Source organism: Geospiza fortis, unplaced genomic scaffold (assembly GCF_000277835.1).
Source record: "Geospiza fortis unplaced genomic scaffold, GeoFor_1.0 scaffold390, whole genome shotgun sequence".
Lineage (NCBI taxonomy): Eukaryota > Metazoa > Chordata > Aves > Passeriformes > Thraupidae > Geospiza > Geospiza fortis.
This window is the reverse complement of record NW_005054501.1, coordinates 989,219-1,008,171: the sequence shown is the minus strand read 5'-3', so window position 1 is coordinate 1,008,171 and position 18,953 is coordinate 989,219. Positions and strand designations below refer to the sequence as shown.

Sequence of the window (18,953 nt, the reverse complement as noted above, 5' to 3'; positions counted from 1 at the left end):
TAAGGGCAGCCAATAGCGTGCGGGGAGGGTTGGTGGCTGCCTTCCCGCCTTTTTGTTTATTTGTAAATTTTCGGCGAATTAATAAATTAATGTTCATTGGTTCTAAGGTGCATGATTCTCTACAGTAACCAGCATTCTGTGCTGTATTGGTTATTGATTTCTCGCTCTTCATGCTAATTTGGTTGTCATTCTTTAATCCTTCTCTCGTCATTTCCTTGCACATGGAATTGTCTTCAAATTTCCAGGCTTCTGTCTCCTCCAGAGTCTTCTGGTTTCATTCCAATGTCCTTGAAGCACCATAAATTTAAGATCCCAGATGTCCATCAACCAACTCCTTTTTGCTCTGCTTATTGAAGCTACAAAACTGGTGTCTTCTTTGTATTTTGAAATAATTGAATTATAAAAACACAGGCTTTAGTCAAATCTGTTACTTGGAGCAGTGTGCTGGATTGGCAAACGTTAAAAAGCCCGTCTGCCTTGAGGGCAGTACCAAAAGACAAAGTCTGAATAATGAAATGTCTTAGTGAACACCTCCAAGGACCAGGCAGCCTCAGATTTTCTGGGCTTCACAGAGAATAATTTTTTCCTGCTATCCAATCTAAACCTACTCTCTGTCTGTGGGAAGTCATTTCCCCTTGTCCTCCCACTCCAGGCCCCTGCAAATTGTCTCTCCATCTTTCTTGGGGGCTCCCTTCAGCTACTGGAAGGCCACAGGTAGGTCACCCCAAAGTTTCTCTTTTTCAGGCTGATCAATCCCAATCCTCTCAGCCTTTCCTCACAGCAGAGCTGCTCCACCCCTCTAACCATCTTGGTTAGTATCATAATGTATTTTAAAATTGTCTTTTAGAACTCATAGAAATTTTTAAAAAGGGTATAAAATATCAAAATCAATAAAAGACATCAAAGAAATGCAATAGTGGTGTGCATTCCAATACTGGACCTCATCAGGTTCTCTAATCCATTCTTACATCTGGGGAGTCCTGCAACGTTCAACACATTTGGTTTTTTAATTGTTCATAAACAACTCATGTGAAAGTTTGGGTTCTTTTGATAGCTGCTCCATCATTTCCCTTAGTGGCTAATGAAGATTTCTTTCATTTCTTTCTTTTCTTGAAGATTTTTTATCATGTTTTCTTCCTCATTAAGCTAAATGCTTGTGTTTTTCCGGACAAACCCCCCCCCCTCCACTCTGTTCTTTGATTGTATCCTCTCATTTATTTAAAACCTGCTGGCCTGTCCTCTTTTCACCATCTACTTGCTAATTAAACAAAGGCAGTTCTTTAAAGTCTTCCTTAGATCCTACATTTTTTAAATGTACCCTTTTTATTTTTTATTTCCTGGACTTTCTTTCCCTCTTAAACCACCATGTCCAAAAACGAGCACGGTGTCCAAACTCTGACTTCAGCACTGCTAAATAGAGCAGAATAATGATGTCCTGTGAGGTGCATGGAACACACCTGTTATTCCTTTGTAGGATTACATTTGTCTGGTTTTGCTCTTTTGAATCCTCATTCTCAAGTGTGATCCCTTCTCTGGGATTCAGGGCAGCTCCAGATCCCTTCCAGCCAGATTTTGTGTGTGGCTGGCACATTCCTGGCACCCCATTAATTAGCAGGATGTAAGAAGTCCCAGGAGTGAGGATCACACTGTGACCAAGCGTGGAAAAAAGAGAAAAGAGGGGAAAGAGATCCTTTAGCAGGTTTGCTGGAAAGTGCCTTTGAATTTTTTTTTTTTTTATTTTTTGTCCCCTAATATTGGATTTCCTCTGGGATACCTGTCACATCAAGCACAAACTTCTCTTCATTTCCTCTTTAGTAAATTCAGTTGCTTCACACTGGTGCTGTACTTTTATGCAGTACTTAAACCTGGTTCTTGTTGTCAAACTCTCTTGTGACCCTCTGTTCCTGTCACTTGGCTTTTTTCTCTCTCATTGGTGTTCATTTCATGGATGTCACTGATAAATGTGACCCTGTTTTTATGCTGGTAGGGTGAGGCAGACATTCTGCAGGTTTCTTGGGAGATGGTAACCAAAAGGATGTTACACCATAGCCTCTTGACTCTGGAACTTACCCAGGGGAGAGTTCCAGCTATGCTCATTCATTTTTTTAGTCACGGTGTGGTAATAACTCATGTAAAGGGCTAGGTCAAAAGTGTGCAGACCCCCTATAGTGGAATAAACAGGTACCAATCAGCAAGACCATAACCTGACTGCTGGCACTGGGCTTCTTTTAAAGATCCATTGGCTTTTATTTCTTTTATTTTCTTGTCCACTAATGTGGCAGGCATTTGCTTTACCCAAGGTACACAAGCTTCTGTGCCTGGAGACTAAATTGGTTATGTTACCCGTTGACACTATAAACTTAGCAACCAGGCACAAACCTGTGGGCTAATTAAAAGTCTCTAACAACACAGAGGCCAGGCTTAGTGATGCTGCCAGGGGAAGGATAGCAACCATTAGGAACAGACAAATAAATATTCAGTCTCAGTTGCCTTCCTGTGAGCATCACAACCTGCAGCACGAAAGTATGTGGAGAGAAATGGCAGGAAAAGCTGTGTCTGTGATTTTGTGAATGCTTGTACTCATTCTGACCTGGGAGTGAAACTGAAATTTTATCTGCTTCTCTCAATTTCTGCTGATCTTGTATTATTGTTTTTAATAATGGAATTATTCTGTGAAGATTGTGGAGGGGAAAAAATGAGCCCTGAAAACCAATCTGCCTCTGTTTATCTTTTTAACCTGCTTTTGCCTGCCTGCTCTTCCAGGAAATGATGGGAGATCCCTCAGTGGTGGATCAGCTGACACGACTGAAACTCAAACTCCTAGAAAAGGTAAGGGAATCCTTCTGCAGGGGTCACCTTTGCTCTGCTTTTTGCTCTTGCATGTTGAAGCATCAACACTGAATTTTGCTCTTGCATGTTGAAGCATCAACACTGTATTTTAACATAAATTTATTATGTTATAGTGTAACTCTACTGAGATACACTGAGGAGTGCTACTACTCACCGACACTTTCTTAAATAACATTCTGCAAGTTTCTGTGGACCTACAGTAAATTAAATTGACTTTGATTTTACGGCAGATGTCACCAGTTAACTCAAAGCCAGTTTGAGCTGGGACAGGCAAAGTTTTGGAGTAAATCTTGGGTAAAGAGAATCTCAGATTGTTTTAAGACAATTGCATCACTGCTTTCACGTAAGATGTGTTGCCTGGTCAGAACTTTGCTGAACCAAGAATCAGATCTTGGACTATCAGGCAAGCCCAAACTCAACATTATCAAGTTCTTCATATGATGCAGCTCTCTGCCCTACAAAATAAATTAAGTCTCCTGATTCACCATGCTATCAATTTTAAGGTCTGGAATAGCTTGGACAGTTGGAAGCATCACTTTCTTTACTGTAACTAGATTTGTAATGAGACATTTCATACTCCTTTAAGAACCACCATTTTTCTCCACTCCTGCTCTATCTCCTCCATCCCAAACCTGTTCCATAGGTTTGGGAATCCTTGTGAGCTCTTCTGCCTGACTTATAACCAGTTCTGGTTATGGTTCTGCCAACAGAGACTAGAAAATGAACAGGACAACCTAGAGAAGATGGATTTGTCTCTTCCAGCTGCAAGTAAGAGAAGCATTTGTTCTAATTTTAGGCATATTTTGGAAAGGGCTTGCTTATGTTCTCAGGCATGAGTTCCTCAGGAGATGATCCCCTCTCTTCCCTTCATCTGTGAGCTAACTGCTTTTTATCTTTTGAATTGCTTCAGCTATTTTTTTTTCCTGACCAGGGGAAGTGAACAACCAGCTGAGCACTAACATAAGATGCCTTCCTGCCCAGGAAAGGTTCATCTTATCCTGTGCAGCCTCTCAGCTGGAGCAAACTGATGCTGATCCTGTTTGTCCTAGCTCTTACTCCTAGGAGTACACCCTGTTGTAGTTTGCTTGGCTTTGCTGATCCTGAAAAGGCAGGAGGAACTTTTCTTTGCATGACACATGCACTGTTTGTATTGTCTATGGATTCAAGGCCACCTGTAGAAGCTCTGTGATATTTCTAGACTGTGCTGTGGGGTTCCTATTCATTGATCTGATGCACAAATAGTTGGAATCTTCTCATGCTGTGGCCAAACATTTTTAAAAATCCCCTATAACTGTTTACAGTTTCAAAATACAAAATGGTGCTTTCCAGAGCAGATGCCAGGCGTGGCTCCAAAGTAGATGAAAAAATTCCTGCTTATCTTCATTTCAAAATCAACCATGTGTGGGATGAACTGAAAAGGAGGTTGATGCAGAACAAAATGGAAACAGAAAAGTTGACATCCAAACCAGAGTTGGATGGAGCTGTTACTACAGACAGGCATCCTCTGCATGCACAGGGCACATCTAGAAACCTTCAGCCTGAAATGGATTCCTAAACCAGGAGGTTAAAAGGGGAGCTTTAGAGAGCAATCTTAAGAGTTTGTTTTCAGGGGAGTTTTGCCTTTGCAGAGCTGCTGAGCAGCTGTGGCTGCACATGGAATAAGTCATTATAGACAAGAAAAGTAGCCCAAGCCTTTTGTGGAAGAACTCAAGCTGCTGAAGCAGAGAGACCCTGAGTCCCCAGGCAGGTGCAAAGGAGAGTCCCTTTATTGCAAAAACCAGACCTTTTTGAGCAGTTAAGTCTTTATCAGTTACACAGTTCTAAATTATAACAAACATAATCCAACCAACCACCATATACCACAGTGTGAGCACATCATGGCTATTTAACTTCTTTTTCTACCCCTAATTCAGCTCAGTCACTTTCCCACAGTCCTTTTCTGCTTAGCCAAAGTAGCAGGCTGAGCCATGATTTTACAAGGGTAACAAACCCTTATTTTATCAAGTTTTACCCATATGCACCATCCAGCTACCCAATAACACATTTTCCACATTGATGTCATAACACAGGTGCTGTAATAGCTCTGTCTTTGTGATCCTTTGGGGACATAATGGACTCTCTTCCTCTTCCAGGGAACAGACCTCAGGACCTGCTCCAAAGTGCCCTGAGGCAAAGGAAAAATCTGCTGCAGGAGCTCAGGGTAAGAGCAGACATGGACCAGTTCCCTGCACATCCCCTGCTGATGTGGCTTCAGGGTTTTCCTGGGCTTCAATTCTGGGGCTGGGCAGGGTTTAGGGCTCTGCTGCTTTGGAATATAAAACCCTGCTCAGGGTTTAGTGCTCTGCTGCTTTGGAATATAAAGGCTGGGGAGCCTGGAGAGCAGCTTGACTCCTCTCACTACAGCTGAGGGAGCTTGCACCTGCTTCAGGCACTAAAGTGGGGTGATTCTGCTTCTCCTGAATCGGCTGCATCATAAACTTTCCGTGCCAGAATGCAAAGAAGGGATTTTTAGCGATGCCAAAGTAGAGACAATAGTAATTGTTATTTATTCCTAGTTTGTAGAGGATACCAACTATTATTGAAACGTTTTCCCAGACTTTTGGCAGCTTGTTCTGTACAATTTTTCCCCCCAATCCTTTTTGCTTGTGCTTCAAGATCTGTGGGAAGGAAAAATTATTTTCTTTACACTTATGCAGGCACTGGCAGTGCCCCTGCTTCAGGTTCCCAGGGGCTAATCCCATTTAGTCCAGAGAGCATAACCATCCTGTTTGCCTTGCTGTGTCCAGGTTTTCTTTAAGAAAATAAAAAAAACTTGACTTTGCAGGAGCAGCACCTTCTGGAAGAGCTTTCACAGCCACCTGCACCAGATGGGGGACACTGCCATGACCACAGAGCTGCCCTCCCACAAATCTACCAGATCCCTTTTCCAGCTTCCCCAGTGGAGCCCCTGAGGATTATCCAGCAGACAGTAAGGATTGCCTCCTAGAAAACACCACCAGCACCGTGCCAGTCTGAGCTGGCAATCACTGGGAGCTGTATGGGATTTCTCGTCCCACAAAAAGGGAAGATATGCCCATTGCTCTTTGATGGGACCCTTGCTGCCTGCAGGGAAACCTAAGGGGAAATAAGGGAAAATCTTATTTGCCATCTGGCAAATAAGGCCCAGAATTAACAATGGGAATGGTTTACTCTTGGAGCAAGATGGCAAAAGGAGTGGCAGGGCTGGCCACACTCCAGCCTGGCCATTCAGCCACTTTAATGCATGTCTGCTCAGGCAGCCCACAGCCTCAACAGCTTCTCCATGAGAATCCCAGAGTTCTCCTGAAGCCTAGGCAGATGACAGCTGTTCCCATAGCTGGGGAGCTGGCCAAAACCAAGCCTGACTTGTCCATTTTTCCTTCCTGTTCCAGATGCCAGCTCAGCCTGCCACCATCATCCAGCAGCTGCCTCAGCCCTCCCCTCTGATCACACAGGTTCCCCCAGCCCAGCCCTTTGCAGCCCCCCGCTCTGGGAGCATAAAGGAAGGTGAGAAACCCTCCATACAGCAGCAGCTCCTGCCACCAGGCCTGGGCAGGGCAGGGCAGGGCACATGACATGGCATGGGGTCCAAGCTCGTTAGGGATGCGCTGTTTAATGAGCTGTGCTTCGTAAATGGGATGGGTAGCCGTTGTGAAAGGCATTCAGTTGTGAAACTCTTATCACTACAACTAAAGAAAAAGGAACTGCAGACTCAAGGGAAGACTGGGAAAGCAGAACAGCTCAACTCGTGGCACTGAGTAATATTAACAAAGTCAAAGTCATGGATGATGCAGAATTGGCAAACAGGCTTCTGAAATCTGGTTTTATTCTTTTGTTCCTTCCTAACCTGCTGTTCAATCTCCTCAGGCTTTTGTTTGTACCCTGTGTTTGGAAACAAGACAGAACATCTGAAAGTGTTGTTCTAAATATAGTGCATTGCCAATAAAAGTTTGTTTCTAAACATAGGTGGGTGCTACTGTGAAATGATACATGAAATAAAACCTGGGACAATTTCCCTGGCTCAGCCTTCAGCCAAAGGTTCATCCCACCCAGGAATCCTCAGTCATGGAACTGCAGTATTTCTCAACCCATACTCATCTAAATGTCTGGATTTTTGAATCAGAGTTTATATTTCCATAACCAAAATAGTCCCAAGCCGCTCATGACTTCTCTGAAACTGCTACATGTAAACCACTTTTTGTATGATCAGTAAAAAGGAAAATGAGAGTTGCCTTCATTATTTTTTCCCTTCTTTTTTTCTCCCCTCTCCCTCTTCACTCCTCCCCAAGTGAATTAGTCACACTGCACAAATCCTTCGGGTCCCAGAGATCCTGTGAGAAGATTTGATGTGCATGAAATGACAGATTGAAGCTTGGCCTTGATGAAGTTAAAGGTCTTTTCCCATCCTTTTCTATTCCATGAGCCAGTGGGCTCTCACTCAAGGTGGCACTGCAATATCACGTAAATGTGAGGAAACCTCACAGGAGCAGCCTGTCCTTGCTGGAGGGAGGGAGAGCTGCAGCTCAGCCCTTCTCCCCCCTGCCATCCAGCACAGGCAGGGCTGTGGGCTCGCAGGGCAAGACCAGGGACTCAGCAGCAGCTTTCCTGTAGGAGGGAGGGGAAACAGGAAAGCTGGGATGAGCAACCCCACTCTCAGACATTAATTTTGCACTGTCTGGGGAAATAATGCCAATGTTCTTCGCGTGTGTCTTGGTTTGAAAAGACCGGTGTCTGTTAAGGAAGGCAGGAGCCTTCTTTGAAATGGAAAATGTAAACTCTTTCTCTCTGAGTTATTGTCATTTTTAAATTAGGGGGGTTTCAGGGAAAGATATGGGAATAGGAATAACAGTTTTTTACTAGGAAAAAAACCAGTACAAAAAACTAGAAAATAAACTACTGTCAGAGGTAGAATATGACTTGACACTGTTGGTTAGGGTGTTGGTAGCAGTTTTGATGGTGGCTGTAGTTTTCATGGAGTGACAGATGTGGTTTTGTCAAAGCAGTGATTTTGTAGAAGGATGTAGGGGGTTTTTTTTGAAGGTCTGGTGGTGGTGTAGATGGATTTGGTCTTTTTCTGGGAATGCAGTAGAGAAGATAGTTGTTCTTTTGGGAATTTAGTGGGAAAAGGGTGTCCCTGTTGTTTTAAGTCTCAGATTATATTTAGGTAGGAATATTTGGCTCTTCTTTCTGGGTGGAGCATCTCCCAGTGGGATGATGTAATTTTTATCAGCCATGCAGTGACACTCAGTGGCCTATTAATAGAAGATATCTCTCTGGAGGGAGGATGGGTTGTGGAAGAGATAAAGAAAAACTGCCCAATGAACAGAAGAGAACTGCCCTACTCCTAATAGGTGGTAAATAGAATACACACCTACCTTACACCTCAGGACAATGGGCCCCCTTTCAGCTGCTTTGCCTCTGTGGCAGTGCCCACTCTGTGTGCTGGAGGACACTCCTTACCACGATCCCCCTGCTGCTTGTCAGTTGTGGATAAAGCTCTTACTCTTTTCTCCTCTTCCCAGACATGGTGGAGATGATGCTGATGCAGAATGCTCAGATGCACCAGATCATGATGCAGAACATGATGCTGAAGGCTCTGCCACCAGCACTGCTCACACAGCTTGGGGGGGCAATGGCTCCTCTGCCCCAGCAGGTAACAAACAGCACCCAGGCCTGGCCAAAGCACACAGAGAGCTGGGAGAGCCAGAGCACTGTGGAGGACACTGCACCTTAGGAAAGATGGCAGAGGCAGAGCATGCCCTGATGCCCACCTTCCTCTCCAGGCCATCCTGGAATTCTGCATTTCCCTGGCATTGACTAATGGAATAAACTGAAGGGAGTGGGGTCTGAGGGTCAGGTGAAATCTGAAGTCACCAATTGTTCTTGGACCCTCTGTAGTGGGACCTGCAGACTCTCCTCCAGACACACCCCAAAGGCTTTCCTTTCCCAAGGGGTGGCCGAGTGGAACCCTGCCCCCTCAGCTAGGGAACCCCCTGCCCCCTCCCCCATGAGGGGCACAAGTTTCTGCCCAAAAAAACCTCAAATAAACATTTAAAATAACTGCTATAAAAACAAAAAGTATCGAGCAAATAAACACCTTACCCAAACTACCAAAAAACCTACAGTCTACAATAAAACTCCTAAAAATGAAAAACCAACAAATGCTGATTGCCACCTCAACAATGCACCTCCAACAGTACCAAACAAATCAAGATGCTGTAATCCTCATCCACAAAATAATCCATAAGCTAAAACCCCAAAAAATAGTCAGCAAAACCCACTCACCCTTCAACAGCCCCATTTAACCTGTACATAAACCTAAAAAATAATTAAAATTAACTGTAGACTACCGTGCATTAAATAAAATAACTCCACCACTAAGCACTGCTGTACCAAACATTCTAAAACTCAGTCACTATAGGACAGGAAACAACACAAGTGTACACACTACTGTTTTCAAGGTGAAAAAAGGGAAGTTTATTTTCTGACTTCAACATTTATAGATTTCCAAAAGTGGCAGTGAATTGGAGGGTGAAAGTGCCCCCTCTCCAATGACACTGGACAAAGTAACAGTCTATTAAATTTCTCCTCTTCATAAAAGAATGAAAAACAATAAGTTATTTACAGAAAGTGTGTGAGAAAGTTTTGTTACAAGAATGTAAACATCAGAAGGCTTGGAAAATCTTAAAAAATCAGGGCGACAAAACTCCTATACAAACTTAAATCCAAAACCAGCAAAGCAGTATGGCCACTATGGATATTGCCAATGCATTTTTCTCCATTCCAAAGCCACCCTTTGTCTCTCTCCAACAAGGACCTGCAGCTTGCTGCCCCCCTGGCTGTGAAGGCAGAGAGGCCCAAGGTACCTGTGGTGCACCACCACCACCATTACCCTCCCACGGGGGTGTTCCCAGTGCCCCCCAGCACAGAACAGCCCTGGACTGGCCCCTCTGCCCAGCCTCTGTAAGTCAGCAGGCAGCTGTGACGTGCTCCTGCAGCCCCTTCTCCCTGCCCAGATGGGGTGGCAAGGCAGACTGTGGGATAAATGTGGGGATCTGACAAGGGGGAGGATCACAGAGGTCCCCCCACCCTGCCCTGCTGCATTGCTGTGCTGTGCAAGGGGCTCCCACCCTGCCTTTTGTGTGTCCCACCCTGCCTTTTGTGTGTCCCACCCTGCCTTTTGTGTCTCCCACCCTGCTTTTTGTGTCTTCCTCCCTGCCTTTTGGGTGTCCCTGTGAACCCAGCAGTCACCTGCCACATAAGGCAGGGGTGGGGAAGTGCTCAGGGTCCCAGCAGGGTTTATGTTCTTAAAGCACTGCTGGGACATTTGCTAATCAGAAATTCCTGGGGAAAAAAAAGAAAACCCAAACCACCAGCTAAGAGAAATGGTACAAAGGGAGGGGATTATCAGAAATAATGCTGAGCTTTGCCAGAAGCTTGTGCTTGCAGCTGGAGGGGGTGGGTTTCAAGTGCAGAAATGGTTGAATTTCTCCCCAGGATGCTCCCAAATCCACAGGGCCCTTGAGCCCTGTGCACAGCCAGCTCTTCCTGGGGCTCACTTGCATTGTGCCTTCCCCTGAGCCTGTCCTGCTTGGCTTCCTAGGTGCTAGGAAGTTCTTACATGCCAAGGCTGGTGAAGAAATGCCCCTTGCTAGAGCATGGAAGGGGGGGTGACATGGGGACATGCTGAGAATTCAACTTTTATTTCTGTCCATGGCTCTTTCAGAGCCTTAGTGAACAGGAGAACAGGATGGAGGCAGCTGCAGCCTTGGGCACGGGTGACCTGCTGGCAGGGGGGTCTGCACAGCCCTCTTTAGCAGAGGATTTGAATTCCTGAACAGATTATTTCCCTAATGGGATTACAAGGGATGAGCATGTCTACCTATTTCCCCTTGACACGGGTTTGTAATCTGAACCAGTAAAGAACTCCTGAACTCCTGGCTCCTCTCAGGACCAGTGCAATTCACTGCAGAAATCAGTAGGTCTTGTCAGGGCCTTTAAACTTTGTTCTTCCTCTTCTTCAGCTGCCTTCCATCACAAGGTGTGAGACCAAACACTTTTTTTTTTTTTTTTTTTGCAGTTGCAGCACTACAGGCTGTTACTAAACACAATAACAACCCTGTTTTCCTTGCTGCAGGTGGCCCACATACTGACAGTACAGGATCCTCTGCAAGTGGACCAGAGCCTTTCTAAAACCAATAAAATCCTGCTGTTCTTCCTCAGACATTGACATGTCTTTTTCTTGAGCACTTTTCCCTCCTTTACTTTTCCCCAGAGGACAGGCTTTACTCCATGCCCATGTTATCCTGTTCTTTTTAGTTTTATTTATGACTTCTTAAAAGGCTCACATGGAGTTTTTATCAGGCAACACTTTTTCATGCTCTCAGCAGCCTGGTTTTGCTTAATATAGAAAGATGAATGATGATTTTATAGCACTTTCTCAATATCTTCCCACCTTCTGTTTTTAGAGTGGAGAACATCTGTACACTGGGTTTGCCTGCTGCAGTTTGTGAGTGAGCCTGATTAAGAAAACCCAGGGACCTAAATTTTGTTTGGAATAAAGAAAAGATAGTAACTATCACTGCTGGAAGCTGTCTGTGTTCCAAAAACAATTAATGAATAATTTATGTACTATGCAAAACCTCCCTTGCTCTTTGCCCTCTCTGCTCTGTTGTCTTTGAGATTCTTACTGCTCTCTACAACTTCTCTACCTGAAAGAGGGAATGGCCTCAAGCTGTGAGTTTAGATTGAATATTAGGAAGAAACTCCTGACTGAAAACATTGTCAGGCATTGGAAGAGGCTGCCCAGGGAACTTGAGTCCTGCCCTATCCCTGTAGATCTTCGATAGCCACATAGATATGGTTTTAGGGTCATAGGGATGATGTTCTTACAGGGCTTTTTCTACTTTTTCTACCTTAATGATTCTCTGAGCCAAATCTGTTGGGGCCTGGCAGGTTTAGCAATAAATTCTACTTGGTGATACAAATGTCTGCAGTTTCACTGTCTGCTGTTTAATTATTGTATTTGGCTCTAACTGGCTCCTCCCTTTGCAATGCTTGCTGTGGGCAGCACTGGCTCAGCAGAGCATTTCCATGTGAAACGATGCCTGCAGAGATGGCTCCTCACAGCCTTGGCTAAGCCCTGGAAAGCTTCTGCAGAGCAGGCATGGAGCCTCTCCTAAGCATCCCACCCCAAAACGCTGAGCCACACACACACACAGCCTCCTTGGATGAGAGATGTCCTCAAGGATGGGATGAGGCTCCTGGGCAAGAAGTGTGGCTCACATCCCACCCTCAGGAGAGGTTCCAGAAGTCACTCCACGTTGTCCCACCAGTGCCTCTGCAGTTGCATCCCAGCGAAGCACCAGCAAGAGCCTGGCCCATGGAAGTTTTCCTCTTGCTCGGTGTGTATTGCTTGGAGACTGCAGGATTGCTCTGCAATTTTCCAAAGCAGCCTGACTGCCTGACTTTGCCATCTCAACACCCCAGGCTCAGCCAGGCTGACTCCCTGACAGTCTCTGGGCTGGGAGTTAAACTTTAATGTGAATGGGGGGAGAAGAGCCCAGGCATGACTCAGCCACCCACATTCCTTCCCTTCCCCTCCCCTCTGGCAAGGGCTGGGGAGAAGCAGAGGGATCAGAGACAGAGCAGGGAGCTGAGAGCCAGGGGCTGAGCCAGCATGGAGCCCTGGGACCCACGAGGGAAAAGAGTTGCTGTTGTTGGTGGTGGTCTGGTAGGAAATGCCTTTGAGCTGCTGCATGATTGTTTGCTGTAAAAACACTGCTTGAATGTGGGGGTGAATGTTTTTCTTAAAGTCATTCCTCTGTCAGATGATGGGGTGTTGGTTGAGTTCCTGCTGTGGGAGGCTCCTGCTCTTTTCTTGGGAGAAGGGATTGGGGGTTGAATGGAGCAGTAGCCCAGGTACCCTGAACACCAGTCCTTGCTTGGGCTGCCAGGTTCCCCTGTCCCTTGGCTGATTTTGGCTGTAACCAAAGCTCTCATGTGAAATGCTTTGCAAGAGCTGAAACCAGTAAATGCCAGGCTGAGAGGAAACACCTTCCTCTGCCCACTTTTGTTTGGGGATGGCTTTCATCCACTGCTACTTGCAGAGAGGTGTGACACTGAAGGCCAGGCTGAATGGGGCTCTGAGTAACCTGGTCTGGTGGAAGGTGTCCCTGCCCATGGCAGGGGCTTGTGACAAGATGGTCTTTAGCATCCTTTCCAACCCAAACCATTCTGTGAGTCTGTGATTCTATGACAGCTTGGGGCATTGCAGCACCCACGCCTCTCTCTTGACTTTTTGGACATTAACTTCTTGGAAAAGAGTGATGACAGAAGAGCCTGTAGTTCTGACAACAGTTCATAATGGAAATTAAATTTTAAAAAATCATTTTAATTACGAACAGGACATATTTGTAGTGTTCTCCCTCACTGTGTTCCCGAGGGAATGGTGCTATGCCCTGAATACTGGTGAGGAAGGTAAACACAATCCAGAGAGGAGCTGGAGCTTGCCTACACCAGCTCCTGCTGTCTCTGGCTGAAGAGGTGAGCCCTGCTGCATTCAGCTGCTGTGTGTAAACAAGCCTGAGCTTGGTATGACTTTATAAAAAGAGTTTTGATGGGTGGCTTTGTCTTGGAGACCCTGCAAATGCACAGGGCTGGCAGAGGACTGCTCTTCAGTAAAAAATCTGAGGTTCTTGGTCAAAGGACCTCCCTGTTTTTCTGAGCTGCATCCCCTGATCTCTTCTTTGCTGCATCTCAGCAGTGACCTCTGAGATACTTCATCCACCCTTCCTGATCCTTGTCTTGCAGGTGGGTGCACTAAATGCCTGTTTCTTTGCTAGACGAGGTTTCCATGTGGATGTTTATGAAGCCAGAGAAGGTAAGGTCAGCCTGATCATTACTGTGGGAGCTTGCTGAAACTGTAAGGAAGTAATGAAAGCTGAGAGTGGCAGTTTGGGGATATTTTTTTCTTTCCCCCTTTTAGCTCCTGTGGTGGGGAGGAGCACTTATTTGAAGTTCATCTTGTGGGAGGGAACCCACTCTAGCTGCTAAAATGATGCCCTTTTTATATTCTTGGCTTAAACACTGAATCAAATCCTCACCTTTGAGGCCTGGTCTCTGCAGAAAGCATTATACAGCGCTGGGTCAGAAGAAGAGATGGAACCTCCAGGTCCACAAGCCACTACAAAAGAGAAATTAGGAATTAGAGCCAAGCCACTGGCTCAAAGGCAGAGAAATTGTTCATCTTCAGTATCAGTCAGCTGGCAGACAAAAAAGACCTGGGCAGAGGTGGCAAGCCAAGTGGCAGGTGGGAATGATACCATGGAAATAACTCAAGTGTGCAGTGAAGGGAGGGAGGAGCCATGCCTGACTTTCTGTGGTAACTCTTCCTGCCCAGATAGACATCAGAACAGGCAGTTCTGCTGCACAGCTTAATGCTGCCACAGCTTCAAAAAGCCTCTGATTGCTCTTACCTGCCTTCTGAGCTGGATGGATCCTACTGCACTAGTCCAGTTTTTGGCCCATTGCTTACACTGATACGCATGCTGGGATGAGGAGGCTCTGCCCCATGCACTGGCCAGACAACCCAGAACACCGAAATGAGGCAGCTGGGAGGAGCAACAAGCCAATGCCCAGACATTTCCATCTGATCAGCCATGAAGAAGGTTGTGACCGTGTTCACAGGGGTCCGAGGATGAGGGAAGAGATGATGATCTGACTCCATGTTTCAGAAGGCTTGATTTATTATTTTATGATATATATTATATTAAAACTATACTAAAAGAAAAAGCAAGGATTTCATCAGAAGGCTAGCTAAGAATAGAAAAAGAAAGAATGATAACAAAGGCCTGTGGCTCGGACTCTCTGTCCAAGCCAGCTCACTGTGATCGGCCATTAATTAGAAACATCCAACGTGGGCCAATCACAGATCCACCTGTTGCATTCCACAGCAGCAGATAATCATTGTTTACATTTTGTTCCTGAGGCCTCTCAGCTTCTCAGGAGGAAAAATCCTAAGGAAAGGATTTTTCATAAAAGATGTCTGTGACAGAAGGTGACCTGCCAATGTCCCAAAAAGCATCAGTCTGTGGGCCTCAGCAGAACCTGGCAGGCATCCATTGCTCAGCCTGCTCCGTTTAGAGGGGAAATGGCTCTTCATGCTTATGGCTCTTAGGGTTAATGGCTCTTAGTCTTAGCATGTGGGGCGCTGTCAGAATCCAGCATTCCCTTTGCTGGATTGGAGCTGCTGCTTCTTCCAGGCTAGAGGTGGCACGGAGTTTCCAGGCTGGACACCCCTGCACCTCCTGCTGTTGCTGCAGGGAGTTTGGGAGATGTTTCCCCCCCCAGCAGGCTGTGCTGTCAGTGCCTGCATGTCTCTCCCCTGCAGATATCCGAGTGTCCAGCTTTGCCCGGGGCAGGAGCATCAACCTGGCCCTGTCCCACCGGGGACGCCAAGCCCTGCGAGCCGTGGGTATGGAGGAGCAGGTACTCTGCCACCTTCTCTTGCTCTCTGTCCTTTCTTGGCCCTCTTCCACTGCAGTCTGGCTCTTGTTTTGCAGAGATAACTAAAGACTCCACAACTCTGTGAAAGTTGTAACGCCGGTATGTTTATCACAGCGCTGGACACATGTGGAGATTACTCTCCTTAAAAGACATGAGTACTTCTGGGGACTTCAGGTCCCTTTTTATCCCCCTCTCAGATACATATGCATACAAGTTCACCATAGGTTCATACACACTCATTTTTACGAATTTTGCATGACATTTGCTGCTAGTTCTTTATCAGAAAGAATTCCTAGGTCAGGTTGACCTGCTCTCACAGCAATCTCTCTGTCTCTCTTTATCACTTTCTGTCTCTCCTCTCTTATCTCTGTCCTTCACTGAAGCAGTTTCTCTGAGCCTAGGCTTTGCAGTCAGGCTACATAGCTATGGTTTCTAACCACAGACTCAAAGATGTACGTTTCACCTAAATCAAAATGGATTTCTACTCTGGAGAATTTCTACTCTGTCTCGCTCTCCCCTGCTTCACAGCACATCTGCAGCAGGATCCTGCCCACCCCTGGCAGCTGGGCTCTGCTGCTGGCAGGGCAGTGCTGCTGTTCCCTGGGACACCAAGCTCCTTGCAGTGTTTACCTCCCTGCCGTGCTCCCCTCCCTCCTGGAGCAGAGGGCAAGCAGGGCAGGAGTAGATGGGCTCCCAAAAGAGCTGATGCAATACAGCAGGATGCAATAAAGGCAGCTGTTTTCCCCACTGGCATGCCCAGATTTGTATTTTCCCAGAAAACCTTGATCTTTGGGCTGACCCCTGAAATCCATCCACACTGCTTTCTGCCCAGCACGCCTGGCTGGGAGCCCTGCATTCTCCTGCAGGGTACTGGCTGCCATTTAACATCCAGCTGCTGGCACTGGTGGGATCTCCTGCTCCCTGGGTCCCTGCAGAGGAGCCCAGGCTTTGACAACACACATCCCAGTCCCAGGCTGTAATTTGGCTTTCATCCCCTGCCCTGTCCAGCACTCTGGGATTTTTCATGTCCCCTCTATCCAAAACCAATTTCCCTTTGATTTTTATGAGCGTGAGCTTGTAAGTAATCTCAGTAAAGTGTAGTGAATTGACATGACAGCCCTGCTCAAGTTTTCCCTGGTGATCTGGAAATGTGTGAGGAAAGAACCCCCCATTCTCCCTGGAGTGCAGTGCTTGGGGGAGGGGATGATGCTTGGTAAGTTGCACTAAAACCCCACAGTTTTGACCAGGAGTGTGGGTTGTGTTCCCTTCTGTTTCAGATTGTGGCCAAGGGCATTCCCATGAGGGCAAGGAGGATACACACACCTTCAGGGAAGAAATACTCCATCCCTTATGGGAAGAAGGACCAGGTACTGGAGCTGCTTTGCAGAGCACAAGAGGTCTTTGTTAGCATTTGTGTGTCTGTGTCATGGACAGTGTGGGGCTCATGGATGTGGGAGAGGCTGGAGAGAATGAGGGAAGGGGATGGTTTCCTGTCTGCCCATGCAGAGTGTCCTTCAGCAAAGCTTTCTGCTTGTTTGCCTTGCAGTACATTCTCTCTGTGGACAGAGCAAACTTAAACAAAGAGCTGCTCACAGGTAGGTTGTCACTTCTGTTTGCAAATTCTTCTAACACACTTTTTGCTGGGGATTTAGGGTTTGCTCCATGACTAGAAGACTTTGAGCCCCAAGCTCCCTTACCCAGCTCTCAGAAAGTACAAACCTGAACGAGCAGAGGAAAACCTGTGCTGGTTCCCAGCTGAGCAGGAGACACCTCCCCAGTCTTGCCATGGTTTGTGGCATTTTCCATAACCCCTGATTGTACAGAGACAAATAGAAATTGGGGCTCTATGGCAAATCAGACCAGACCAAATTTATGCCAATTCCCCACTGACTGCAGGCACCTCATCCCACCCTGAACTTCAGTGGAGTGATGGCGCAAAGCAGTCAATGACTCATGTCACTGTGGGGAAGAAAAAGATCCTTGCAGGATTCCTTGCATTTTTCCAGTAGTTTAAACCCTGGTTGACCAATCCCAGTGTGCCCTGCCTGCTGGCCCTCATGCAAATGCAAATTTTTTGCTGTAATGGCAAAAATCCCTATAATTTAGGGATCTCTTGGAAATATTTTTTGCAGTCAGAATAAACCCCTCTACATTTAGTTGTCTTTTCACAGCTGCTGAGAAGTACTCCAACACTAAACTGTTCTTTGGACACAAGCTCCTCGGGTGCAACGCAGAGCTGGGGACATTATCCATAAAAAGGTAATCCCTGGACAAGCGTGGGATCGAGCACTGTGCTCAGTTAGTTTCTGCTTAATCATTCATAAAACCTCAAACAATTGAGCAATCTCAGTTTTGAAACTACTGTGCAGGCAAAACCTTGTGCCAGCTCTGGAAAGGAGAGACATCAAGGCAGCATTCCCTCATGGGGAGATGAGAGAGGTTTAAGCAACTCCCTAACCCCCAGGCTGGCAGCAGGCACACACTTCCTGACCTGTGCAGGGGATAAACTACCAGTATCCATGGCACTGGGTTCAGGGACAGACTGCTCATCAGGGAGGGTGGGTAACTGGTGATGCCCCATCCCTGGGAGTGTTCCAGGCCAGGCTGGATGAAGCTCTGAACACCCTGGTGTTGTCTCTGCCCATGGCAGGGGGTGGAACGGGCTGAGCTTCAAGGTCCCTTCAAACCCAAACCACTCTGAGGTTCCATGACCTTGCTCCACAATCTTTCACAGAAGTTCTGGTCCTGCCCCCATCCTCCTGGCAGGTGCTGCAGGCTCTGCAAACCAGCAGCGTTATCCCAAAAGTGCATTGCTGGGTAGACATGGCAGAGTTATGCTTTTGATAAAAACTACAGGGTAATTATTCGTCCTAATGCTGTGCTTCCCAGGCCAATCTTCCCCCCATCCTAGAAGACTGTTAATACATTTTAATTAATTTATTTAATTAACACATTTAGCAAAAGGCAGATCCTCTGGGCACAGTGGTGCTGAGCTGGCCTGGATTAAACAGGAGGATTAAGCACAGAATCATGGAATGGTTAGGGCAGGAAGGGGCCTTAAGGAGCAGATGGATCCAAGGTACTGTCCTGCTTTCAGATCTGACCAGCAGACCTTGGAAGTGACCTATGATCTCATCGTGGGGTGTGATGGAGCCTTCTCAACAGTCAGGAAACAGTTCATGAGGCAAACACGCTTCAACTACAGCCACGAGTACATTCCTCATGGCTACATGGAGCTGACCATCCCTCCCAAAGATGGAGATGTGAGTGTGCCTGTCCCAGGGCTGCTACAACCTTCCCAGGCTGGATATCCCACCCCCTTCTCACTGTGGCTCTGCTGCAACAGCTTTGGAAGAGTTAATTTCTCACCTGGGGTTCAGGCAGGGGATTAAACCTTTCCTAAGATAAGGCAGGGACATCTTCCTCTTCCAAAAGTGGGGCCAACGTTGGTACCTGCATGCAAAAATCCTAGAGAGCCTGTCCTGGAGTGGTGGGATTAATTCTGGCTCTGAGAGATCCTGGAGGTATGGGAACATGTCTTTGAGGACATCAGCAATTGCAAAGCATCAGATTTTTGC

At 46.5% G+C, this 18,953-nt stretch overlaps 3 protein-coding genes across 3 annotated transcripts in view; 2 read left to right on the top strand and 1 right to left on the bottom strand.

The window, feature by feature from the left end:
- Positions 1-629, bottom strand: part of PCNT (pericentrin) — a 70,829-nt gene extending 70,200 nt beyond the window's left edge. The window contains 1 exon segment of the mRNA XM_031063397.1: positions 609-629. Coding sequence (XP_030919257.1) covers positions 609-629 — 21 coding nt within the window.
- Positions 630-2,769: 2,140 nt separating this feature from the next.
- On the top strand, positions 2,770-11,061 carry CUNH21orf58 (chromosome unknown C21orf58 homolog). Its single transcript, XM_005428744.2, has 9 exons — positions 2,770-2,829; positions 3,561-3,618; positions 4,983-5,050; positions 5,675-5,818; positions 6,261-6,375; positions 8,391-8,521; positions 9,683-9,831; positions 10,893-10,909; positions 11,006-11,061. The coding sequence occupies exons 1-9, from the start codon at positions 2,770-2,772 to the stop codon at positions 11,059-11,061; spliced, it is 798 nt and encodes a 265-aa protein (XP_005428801.2).
- Positions 11,062-12,489: 1,428 nt separating this feature from the next.
- The window catches only part of KMO (kynurenine 3-monooxygenase), a 10,617-nt gene continuing 4,153 nt past the window's right edge, over positions 12,490-18,953 (top strand). Inside the window, exons 1-7 of the mRNA XM_005428739.1 lie at positions 12,490-12,601; positions 13,681-13,750; positions 15,260-15,357; positions 16,653-16,742; positions 16,922-16,970; positions 17,547-17,634; positions 18,473-18,638. Of these exons, the coding sequence (XP_005428796.1) occupies positions 12,548-12,601; positions 13,681-13,750; positions 15,260-15,357; positions 16,653-16,742; positions 16,922-16,970; positions 17,547-17,634; positions 18,473-18,638 (615 nt within the window). The 5' untranslated portion in view covers positions 12,490-12,547. The remainder of the gene's footprint in view (positions 12,602-13,680; positions 13,751-15,259; positions 15,358-16,652; positions 16,743-16,921; positions 16,971-17,546; positions 17,635-18,472; positions 18,639-18,953) is intronic.

Bases quoted from the DNA above. Each gene is read 5' to 3' on its own strand.
- CUNH21orf58 (XM_005428744.2), top strand. From the start codon at position 2,770: ATGGGAGATCCCTCAGTGGTGGATCAGCTGACACGACTGAAACTCAAA. The intron at 6,376-8,390 runs GTGAGAAACCCT...TCCTCTTCCCAG, and splicing joins CTCTGGGAGCATAAAGGAAG to ACATGGTGGAGATGATGCTG. The intron at 8,522-9,682 runs GTAACAAACAGC...CTCTCCAACAAG, and splicing joins TGGCTCCTCTGCCCCAGCAG to GACCTGCAGCTTGCTGCCCC.